At 18.2% G+C, this 12,190-nt stretch overlaps 5 protein-coding genes across 5 annotated transcripts in view; 2 read left to right on the forward strand and 3 right to left on the reverse strand.

The window, feature by feature from the left end:
- Positions 1-514, reverse strand: part of PRSY57_1469200 (autophagy-related protein 12, putative) — a gene marked incomplete at both ends in the record, with an annotated part of 1,626 nt that extends 1,112 nt beyond the window's left edge. The window contains one exon of the mRNA XM_020115371.1: positions 427-514. Coding sequence (XP_019970028.1) covers positions 427-514 — 88 coding nt within the window. The remainder of the gene's footprint in view (positions 1-426) is intronic.
- Positions 515-1,232: 718 nt separating this feature from the next.
- On the forward strand, positions 1,233-8,844 carry PRSY57_1469300 (hypothetical protein; the record flags this gene model as incomplete). The annotated part of the gene is made up of 2 exons (XM_012910289.2): positions 1,233-8,470; positions 8,622-8,844. 2 exons carry the CDS (start codon positions 1,233-1,235, stop codon positions 8,842-8,844), a joined length of 7,461 nt encoding a protein of 2,486 aa, XP_012765743.2.
- Positions 8,841-10,007, reverse strand: PRSY57_1469400 (hypothetical protein; the record flags this gene model as incomplete). The annotated part of the gene is made up of 3 exons (XM_012910290.2): positions 8,841-8,944; positions 9,279-9,656; positions 9,962-10,007. The coding sequence occupies 3 exons, from the start codon at positions 10,005-10,007 to the stop codon at positions 8,841-8,843; spliced, it is 528 nt and encodes a 175-aa protein (XP_012765744.2).
- Positions 10,008-10,739: 732 nt separating this feature from the next.
- PRSY57_1469500 (hypothetical protein) lies at positions 10,740-11,186 on the forward strand (the record flags this gene model as incomplete). Its single annotated transcript, XM_012910291.2, has 1 exon — positions 10,740-11,186. The coding sequence occupies one exon, from the start codon at positions 10,740-10,742 to the stop codon at positions 11,184-11,186; it is 447 nt and encodes a 148-aa protein (XP_012765745.2).
- Positions 11,187-11,477: 291 nt separating this feature from the next.
- On the reverse strand, positions 11,478-12,059 carry PRSY57_1469600 (mitochondrial pyruvate carrier protein 2, putative; the record flags this gene model as incomplete). Its single annotated transcript, XM_020115372.1, has 3 exons — positions 11,478-11,569; positions 11,706-11,780; positions 11,937-12,059. Coding segments are annotated over 3 exons (290 nt in total), but the record flags the coding sequence as incomplete, so codon positions are not given.
- Positions 12,060-12,190: the final 131 nt, after the last annotated feature.

The raw sequence follows: 12,190 nt of genomic DNA on the forward strand, positions 1-12,190 counted from the left end.
AAATAAAAAAAATTAAAAATTTATAAATAATTATTAAAATTTTTTTTTTTTTTTTTTAAAAAATAAAAAAAAAAAAAATAAAAAAAAAAAAAAAAAGAAAGAAAAAAAAAAAAAAAAAAAAAAAAAAAAAAAAAAACAGAAAGATATACACAAAAAGGTTATATTATATATAAATCATATAGTATATGTTTTTTTCGTTATATAGCATTTTATACACATCAAATATAGGAAAATAAAAAATATATATGGTAAATAAATGTATATATATATATATATATATATATATATATATATATATATGAATATATTCCAAAATTTTTTTCCTTTATATTTCTAGTTTCAATTTCATTTAGGTAATTGTTTCAATATATATATATATATAATATACTAACATATCTCTTTATATTTCTTTTTTATTTTTCTTACTCTTTTGGTTTCGTCGATTAATTAAAATTTCACGCATATCAGGTTTTTTTTCAAATACTGGTATATACTGTATATAATTCTCTGTCATAATTTAAAAAAAAAAAAAATTTCAGCATAGGACAAAACATATTTATTTAATAATTTCTTTACACATAATTATATAAAAATAAAATAATTTATATGTATATTATTGTTAACCTTTTTTACTTAATTAATTATTTATTATTATTATTTTATTTTATTTTTTTTATTAATTACCTATATGTGGATATGGATATTACTATATAATGTATAAATAAATATATATATATATATATATTTATATATTTATATACTAATGATTTATATAGTTTATAAATTTAGAAAATGAGCATTTTTTTGTATGAATTTTTTATTATTAAAAATTAATAGAAAATAGTGTTTATATGTACATATATATATATATATATATATATATATATATATATTTTTGTTTTTACTATAAAAAATGTAATAGAATTTAGTCTGTTTTATAACAATCTATTGTATACATTATATATATATATAACATATAAATTTATATTTATATATATTTGTTTATTTGTTTTTTATTCTATTGTTATTTTTTTTTCTTTTATTTCATTATTTTATAATTTTTTTTTTTTGGTATAATTCATAATTATTTGATTATATAATATATATATATATATATATATATATATATATATATGTATGTATGTATTTATGTATATATAACTTCTTTAGCTTCAATTAATTCTGTTTTTCTTTTTTTATGGTGATTTTTCTTATAATATTTTTATAACCCTATGGAAAGTAAAAAAACATTTTTTAGGGAGAATGAGCAAGTAAAGAATAGATTAGAGAGTGTTATGAACATTATTAATAACGATGATGATAAATATATTTTGGATAATTTTAATATAATATTAGATAATTTATATTATTTAAAGAGTTGCTTAAATAGTTATAGAGAAGTAAAAAATGTTTTGGATCCCCATTTGAATTTATTAGTGCATTCGTTCTTATATTTTTTGAAAAAATCTTTTAAAAATGTTAAGTATATTATATCCTATTATAAGAAAAATTTATATGAGGAAGAAAAGAAAAGAAATGAAAATGATAATATAAATGTAGAAATAAATAAATGTAGTATTGCACACATTGATGAAGATTGTAATAATAATAATAATAATAATAATAATATTGTTAAGATTAGTTATGATACTATAAAAATATGTAGCGAAGAGCAATTTCATTTTGGTTTTTTAAAAAACAATTTAATACATGGAAACAATTATAATAGTAATACACATCAAGATACAGAAGAAAATGTAGAGTGTACGATACATATAAATGATATGCCCAATGAAGAAAATATTAACAACCAGATTGGTTGTTATAAGGATGATTATGAATATTCAGCCTGCGTGAATTCTAAAACAAATTTAGAAAGGAAATATTCTGATGATGAATTTTTAAATATCTATATAATTATTAAAGAAATATATAAATATTATAATACGCTTATATCCGTTAGAGGAGAAAAAAAAATAAAATCTCTTTTTACATGTAATTCTTTTTATTTATATAATATTGTTGATTTATTACTTTTATTAAAAAGAGAAGAAAAAATATTTGAATATATAAGTAATTTAGTATATAATAAAACAGGTGAAAATAATTCTTGGGTATTTTCATATATCTTAATAATATGGTTATCTTTTTGTTTATATATACCTTTCAAATTAAAAGATGTAGATAAGGATATGTTAAATAATATTGAAGAAATTTATTATTATTATATAAAAAAAAATGAAAAATCAAAAGAAGCATGTTCTATTTTATATTCTCATTTTTTAAGGAGACAAGATGTATATGAATGTAATATATATTTTCATCATTTTTTTCTTATTTCTAAAGAAATAATGATGAAATTAATATGTATAGATTTAGAAAAGGCTAAAAGTAAAGATCCCAAAGATGAAGAATTTTACATTATTAAAAATAAGGAACTTCCTTCGTATTGTAACAATACAAAATTTAGTAATATAATTTTACATGGTATTTTATTAACACACAAAAGGGTATTGAAAAAAGTAGAAAAGAAAATACTTTTTAACTACAAAAAGTTTTATAATTTCTTCTTAATACAAAATTTTAAATATTTAGATTTTACTGAAACTTCAAAAGCATTAAAAATTTTATGCTTAGGTTATTATGCATTATTATTCCTAGACAAGAATGAAGATTATAAAAATATAACAAGTACAAACGTTGAAACGAATAATAATCAGAGTTGTAATATTAATATATTAGAAAAAAGAAAAGAAGAAAGAAAAAAGGAAAATAATATATATAAACTTACTCAAAAACATTCTTTATCGAACACAAAATTTTGTTATAATAATTTGGATTATGAACATATGTATAAAGATCATCCTCTTTTTCATAAATTACCCATGTACGTAAATATAAATGATGCTTTTATTGAATATAAGACAGCTCATGAAACTGAACATTTTGATATATTGGGAAACAAAAAGAAAATTATTAATATTTTAGAAAAGGATAAAGTAAATACAACAAGTGATAATATTATCCTAGAAAATGATTATTATAATACTTATGATATTGAGCAAAATAAGTGTGAAGATAATGTAATATTGTTTGATAAAAAAAATAGTAGTACTAATAATACTGCTATTACTAAAAAGGATAATAGTAATAATAATAATGATAGTAGTAATAATAATAATAATGAAAATAGTAACAATAATAATAATAGTAACAATAATAATAATAATAATGATAATAATAACAATAGTAACAATAATAATAATAATATATATTATAAACCAAGTTACAAAGAACAGTTAGAACATATTAAAATTGTGGGAGGGAAAAAATTTATTTGTGAAAGTCATATTATGGAAATACTTAATATTTTCTTTTTTTATTTTAACGATAATAATAGTTATATTAGATGGTGTTTATCAAAAAGTTTTGGTAATATTATGATATATTTAAATGTAGATAATATTAATACGGTTATTAATAAATTTGATGATTTTACAAAATATAATGATTATAATATACTCTGTACAATTAATTATACCTTATTCCATTTTTTATTTAATAAGAATATTATTTCAGTGGATATTTTAAATTATCTATTAAAAAAAATAATACATAGTTTATATTCAGATAAGGTTAAAATATATCCTAGCGCCTTTGTATTATTATATAGTTTATTTAAATATAATAAATACATAAAAATGAATTTTAAAAATAATGTGACTAGTATTAATTACTTTTTATTTCATCTAATATTTATTAAGTTGATAATTTTCTCTTTATTTGAGGATAATATTAATGTAAGAAAATCATCTATGTCATTATTACAGTTATATGTAGGGAAATTTAATTTCTTTTATGAAGTAGAAAATAAAAGTAGGTTGGATAAGAACAAGACGGAAACAGCAGAAATGTATGTTAATAATAATAACAACATTTGTGGTAATGATTTGATTGTAGATACTCCGATGGAGAATAATATACATAATCATGAAAACAAAAATATTAATTCATATTTTATAGATAATTCGAAAGGAAACTTAAATAATATTATAGAACATCCTATATATATATCAAATAGTAAAAATAATCAGGAACATTTTTTTGATCGTATGCTTGATTTTATTAACTTATTTTTTAGTCATTCTGACATAAGTACCTATTACGAAAATGTTAGAAATATGTCAAATGAATTTATAGATAATTCGAAAATAAGCATTCCATTGATAAAATATACTATTAATAATTATAATATAAATAAAAATATTAATTATAATATTAATGAAAATATTAATAATGATATTAATGATAATATTAACAATTGTGATAATATTAATGATAATACTAATGAAAATATTAACAATTGTGATAATATTAATGATAATATTAATGATAATATTAACAATTGTGATAATATTTTTTATAAAAGAAATAATAGATATATGAACAAAATAAAAAGAGATATTTTTAATAAAAATATTGATCTATTACGTACTTGCAATTTCAACGAATTAATAAATTTAAAAAAGTCTATTATTATCAAAACAAAAATGGTGTGCAATTTTTTTTTATATAAATATCCAATTATTTATCATTTATATTCCAATAAATTATTTCATGAAAATGTGAACGTACGGTTATTGTCTTCTGAATCATTATCTAATTTATGTATTGTTGATTGTGATTATTTTATTCATGTTGTTCTCCCATTTTTAATAAAAAAAAGTTATGAAGAAAATGTTTTAATAAAACATGGATCTATAATTTGTATTTCCAAAATTTTATTAAAATTAAAGAAAGAAATTAATGAAAATTTACAAAATGATATAAAAAATATTATTATCTATAGTGAAAAAAAAAGAATATATAAATTTAAAAAAGGAGAAATCTTAAGACATTCCTTATGTTTATTAATTCAAAGTATATGTCAATGTAACTATTTTCTTGTAAAAAAAAATACATGCACATTTTTTAAAGATATTTTACATAATAATTTATTTCATTATAATGAAATTATTCAATTTGAAGCTTCCAAAATTTTTTATTATATGCCTATATATTTATTAAGTAAACAACATACTATTGAATTTATTTATGAAGTATTCTTTAATATTATTAAAAAGAAAAATAATTTTCTTCATTTAAAAGGTTATTTTATACTTTTATGTTTTGTCAATGATACCATTATTCCATATGTATGTTCTCAGCTCATACAACTTTTTTATTATATTTTAAAAAAAAATTCAACCTATTATAAAACCAAAAATAAATATTATATCAAACACAATAAGGAAAATATACAAAATATCAATGTCGAAAATACTAATGATTACAATGATATAAAAAAAGATGTCTATTTCTTTAAAAAAATTAATTTTGAAACATATCCCATTGATTATAATATGAAAATCTTTTGTCTACTTGCACTCTTTAATGTTGTCAATAACTTAAGGAATATATATATATCCGATTTCTTGAAGGTCTATACAAAATGTACCATAAATTTTAAGGGTTTGATTAAATCCAGAGGGCCAAAAATTAATAAAAAAAAAAAAATAAATAACATAAATATTCATGATGAAATGGACTATTTCAGTAATAGTACAAATGAAAATAATGAAAGGGAAAATAGTCAGGTGAATTGCTCAAAGAAAAAAGCTAGCTACCTGAACGGTTCAGGTAATAATTCATTGAATGGAATAGAATTGGAGTATACTTTAAGAAGTGGTAGTTTATATAAGAATGATAACCTTAATAATAATAAAGTTGATGAAAACGAATTATATTTTGAAAGAGATTCTGTGGATAATAATTATAATGAACTAACCATTCCCTTAGGCGTTTCATATAATAAGAAAAAAAGACGAAAAAGAAATACGAGTTTTTATATAAGGAAGGATATAAATTTCATAAGGAAAGAGATAAGTTGGGATAAAGTTTTGGAAAAGAGTAAAAAGAAAAATGGAGATATGCATAGTGATATACTTGAGTACAAATTAAATATAAACAAAATAACTAAAATATTAATTTTGTATTTACAAGAATATGTGTATGAAAATGATATAGGAGATTCGCATATTTTTGTTCGTGAAATATGTTTGGGTTTAACCATATTTTTATTAACATCTTATCCGTTGTATTTTTTTAAAAAAAGAAATAAAAATGCGCAAAATGTAAAAAATGTGAAAAATGTAAATAACTTAAATAATTTAAATAATTTAAATAATGTAAATAATGTGGTAAATGCTTATAAAGATAGGAATAAAGAAAAGAATAGTGATATAAGAATACATAAGATAGATAAATGTTCATGTCCACTCAAATTATATCATCCAAATGAAAAATCTTCAGATAAAAAAAAGAATATGTGCGTAAGTAAAAATTATTTTTATGAACAATTTGATTCTGATAACAGTTATGAAGATGAGGATGAAGAATATATTAATGATAAGAAAGGAACAGATGATACATTAAAAAATGAGAAAGGAGACACTTATTATATATATATTATATATAAAATAAAAAAGAAATATATTAATATACTTATTCAGTTATTATTAAAATTATTATGTGAGAAAAATATGAGGACACATAAAATGTGCTTGTTTTTATTAAATTATTTATATAATTATTCTATATTTAATACGAAAGAGAAAATAATGGATACATTTTCTTTCAATAATATATTTAATAAATATTGTCATGATTTTTCATATGAATTATTTCTTAAAAAAAAAATTGATGATAATATAAGAAAAAGTAAAATGAATATATATAACTATTTAAATACTTATTCTGATAATATTTGTAATGTGTTTGAAAATATAATTGTTCATACATGTGATTATTATCAACCATTATATTTAAAAGAAGATAAAGAGCAAAATATAGAATTTGAAGAAGAGGATTTAGAAAAAGAAAAAATATATAATAATACTACCTGTTCTTGTGTGTATGAAGAAGAAATTACTTCTTTATTTTTAAATAAAAATTATAAGTATAATTTGATAAAAACGATATTTAACAAAATTAATAACTTTATATATTTATACAATTATGCATTAAAATATGCTAGCTTTTCTATATTTCATAAGAATAAATATATGTCCACTCGGAAGGGCTTAATTAAGGGTTACTCAGAAAAGGATACTATAGAAAGTTGTGATAATATGAATAATATTAAAGATAATTTAGATGATGCGCAGAATGAGCATTGTGTGTTTAATAAATTGGATGGGAATAAAAAAAAAACTGATGATTTGTGCTTTGATTTAATTTTTGACAACATACATATAAATAACGATTTTATTGATGAAATGAATGTGAGTGAGAATGAAGATAAGATTAGTATGGAAGAAGAAGGATTAATAAGGGATGTTCACTTCCTTTTAGATAAAGGGAAAAAAAATATTAGTGTAATTAAATGTTTAGAATATAATGAGACATATTTGTATAAACATATATTTTACTTATTATTTTTGAATAAATATAATTATTATATAATAAATGGATTCTTTAATAGTTTATGTTATTATTCTTCTCATAGTGAATATAGTAATTATGAATACACAAATTTGATTAGGAAAGGAAAAGAAAAATCTATAGAATTTTTATTCTTAGAGTTTTTAGAAAGATATAAGAATATATATACGTTTGGATATATTAGAGATGATATATTATTTTTGTATATACGATATTATAAAAAATATTATGTAAATTATGATTATTGTATTGTTGATAAAATAATTTATGAATATAATGACAATAAAAATAAAAAGATGAAAATATTATTATATCCATATAAAAATACATATGAAAAATTAATAGATAATGAAGGAAATGAAAATTTAGAGATGGATCCATATATGAAAAATGATTTGGAGAAAAAAGATAATTATGTTTGTTGTTATAATTATGGGGAGAATTATTTTTCTCTTTTTAATTATAATATGCACGACATAAATTTGAAAGAAATAATATCATTAGAAAAGACATGTACAGAATTTAATTATTCATATAATATATTTAATAATTATAATATATATTTTGATGGGAATATAATTTTATTTTATAATAATGTGGAATGTAATAATATGGATAAAAGTTTACAAAAAAAAAAAAGAATTAAAGAAAATAAAAAAATAAAAAGGGAACAACATGAAAAAATTGAATTATTAGCATATGTAAATATATGTCTGATTAAAATTTTATATTACTTAAATAATTTTAATTTAGTACAATTAGAAATATTTCTAAAGAGTGTTAATTCTTTTATTAAATCCTCTATAATGAATAATTTTGCAGCATATTCCTTTCTATATTTTTTTCTTATATCACTGGATAAATACAATTCATTTGCGCTTATTAAAACAATTTCTGAAGTTATTATAAATATTTTTATGTGTCTGTCTATTCACAATAATATAAAACGATTGGCTATGTTCTTGATTCTTCAGTTATTAGTACATAGGTGAATTCAAAAAAAAAAAGAAATATATATATAAAATATAAATGTATATAAATAAATAAATATATACATATATATATATATATATATATATATATATATATCACAATATTATTATTGCGTTTCATCTTGTTACCATTATTTCTTTTGGTAGGTATCCCAAGATTCGAGAATTTACAAATGAGTATTTTTATGCAAATATAAATTTCATATCTCCTAGCGAATTTAAACATTATTTATTTAAGAGTTATGAAGATTTAGAAAGCATCATGTCAATATTGATAAATACTCAATTTTCGCTTATGCTAAAAAAGGAAAATTGTCATATAAAATTAGCAGTAGAAGAAATATCGACCCTTTTGAATATTCCTTATTAAATCACATTTTCATCGTGATCCTCATTTTCTAAATCGTCGTCACTTTTATTATAATCGAAAATATAGTCGTCCTCGAGGGCTATTTCTTCATCACAGGCATCTAAAGGATATAAAAATAAATAAAACATAAATATATAAGATAAATGAATATATATACATATATTATATGTATATGTATATGTATATATGTATGTATTTATAAATAATATATCAACGCAATGTAACATAATTTATCATAATTAATTAGTTTTTTTTTATATATAATATATAAACATAGTGTACCATAATTAAATATAAATAATTAATATATATATGGAGACAATATAAAATAATTAATTTATATACATATATATATATATATATATATATTTTTTTTTTTTATTTGTTCTTGTAGTTTGTTTTTAAATTTATATTTGTAGCTATACACTACTTACTTGATATATTATCCTCCTTATGTTTTTCTTTTTCATCATTTTCATCTTTGTCTTCATTTTCCTTTTCATTTTCATTTTCTTTTTGATTTATTTTATTCGATACTTTTGGTACATTTAAAAGAACTTTTTCCTCTTGGTAAATATTTTTATAAGAATTAAAATATAATTCATAAGGATAATAATGGACATTATATTTTGAGATTATTTTTTCTTTGTATACATCCAATTCTTTTTTATCGTATATTCTATTTTTCTCATAATTACATATGTCTATACTTTTCATATGGTACTTTAAAATATTATTAGTAATAACATAATCTTCATTATAACTGTTCATATCAAATTTGCTCGTAAGTTTGTTCACATCAAAATCGACAACTGTAAAGGTATATACATGTATAAGTAAAATAAACTATGAATAAATATTCTTTTAAAATGGTACTTCTATTATATATATATATATATATATATGTATAAGTAGAGGTTATATTGAAAAAAACAAAGTATATATCATATGATAATATATATAAATGTTTTTTAATTTTTTAATTTTTTAATTATTTATATTATATTATATTATATTATATTATATTATATTATATTATATTATATTATATTATATTATATTATATTATATTATATATATATATTATTTTTTTGTCACTTCTCATGGCTCATCATACCTTTTTCTTCCGATTTGATGTTGTTCTGCTTTAATTTATTACTCATATTGATTTAAAAATTATTACGTATACTCTTGCATTCCTTTTTTTTTTTTTTTCCTTTTTCCGTGTGATAATATATAAAGGGTAAACAATATTTATCTTAAGAAAAAGAGATATAGATAAATTATTAAAAGAGTTTTATTATATATATATATATATATATATAAATACATATTTTACTTATATATTATCATTTCAACATTTTTACTAAAAAGTTACAAATTTTTAAAACGTTAATCTTTATATTTTTTTTTTCGTATGTAATATATAATATATTTATTTGTTGGAGCAATACAAAATATATATACGTGGTACATAATATGTACTACGTTATATATAATTATAATATATATATAATAAATATATTACCAACATCATAATAATATAATTATTATAATATATATTATATATATATATATATTATATTTTATTTATTTATTTTTTTTTTTTTTGGGAAGCCTAAGAAAAAAAAAAAAAATTTTATATCTTTATTATATTTATATAATATCTCATTTTTTTACCATTTAGTAGGAAAAAAAAAAAAATATTTGATATAAGGAGTATGGTAAAAATAAAAATGATTAAAAATGAGGGACGTTTATTATATTATTTAAGCATTTATATTATAAATGTAATTTTATATATTTTATTGTTTTGTTAATATATATATATATTGTTATATATATAAATCCAAATATATATATATATATTTTATATATATATATGTTAATATTTAATGCAAAAAATGCAGAATACGCAAAACAGTTCGATTTGCTTTAAAAGGAGGCCTCTTATGAAATATAATACTGATATGAACATAGATGAGAATATAGAAGATAATGTAAGATATTTTATTTTGTATGGACTTAATAAATTTAAAGGAAATAAGAAAAAAGAATTCAAGAAAAAAACACGACGAAGAATAAAAATTGATAAGAAAATAGCTTCATTTGTTTTTCCTCGATCAAGAAAAGAAAAACGTATAAGATTAATTTATTTAAAGAAAGTTCTTAAAAAAAAATTAAAAATAAAGAAATGTATGAAAAAACTAAGGCAGAGATTACAAGAACATCAAAAGTTTATTTCAAAATTTATTGAAAAAAAACAAGAACAAAAAAAAAGTGAAAACATAAAAGAAGAAGACATACCAACTGAGGATATGGACAAGAAGGAACTAATATAATATACATCAAATAGGGCATATGAAGATTTTTTTTTTTTTTTTTTTTTTTTGTGTTAAATTTGAAATTTTAATAATTATTATATTATAGTTAATTCAAAAAAATTTTCATATATATATATATATATATATATATATATATATATATATATAATGAGGAGAGAAAAATATTTATAATTATACATATAATGTAAATATTTTCTTTCAAAAAAAAGAAATATATATAATATATATATATATATATATATATATTTATTTATTTATTTATTTATATTTCCTTCGTCGATAAAGAGATTACCTTTCTTTTTCTTTCATATATACATTATATTTATATTGTCCTATCCTAGATATTTGATAAAAAGATGTCATACTCATAAAGAAGTTAACTAGAAGAAGGGAAAGCAAAAATAAGAAGGAGCATTAAAATATAGGAAGATAAAAACATTGTGCCCTTATTTGTCCTTAATTATTATCACACATAAATGTATATATATATGTACTTATTTTTTTTTAATTTTTTACTTGTTAACAAATTAAGGTTCCTAGGTTTAATCATATAAGCAAATCGTGTAAACAGTAATCCAGTTAAACAGATAGCTGTTAAATTCAAAAAGTTAAAGGAATAGTAAAGGAATATTTTATAATTATATTTAAATGTATTTACCACGAGACAATCAAAAAAAAAAAAAAAAAAAAATAATAAATATATAAAAAAGAAAATAAAGTTGAATTAAAAAAAAATAAAAATATTACCAATTTGTTGTGGTAAAGATAAATAACTTGGATCTCTATTAATATCTGCAATGTTGGCTAACGATATGGACCATTTAAATGTAGGTGCCCAAAAATGAATAGTCAAGATACCAGTATCAGATACTGTAAAACAAAAAAAAAAAAAAAAAAAAAAAAAAAAAAAAAAAAAATTTATTTTTATATATATATATATATATATTTATTTATATATTTTTTTTTTTTTTTTATAATTATTTTTTTTTTTTTTTTTTTTT

This window comes from Plasmodium reichenowi, chromosome 14 (assembly GCF_001601855.1).
Source record: "Plasmodium reichenowi strain SY57 chromosome 14, whole genome shotgun sequence".
Classification (NCBI taxonomy): Eukaryota; Apicomplexa; class Aconoidasida; order Haemosporida; family Plasmodiidae; genus Plasmodium; species Plasmodium reichenowi.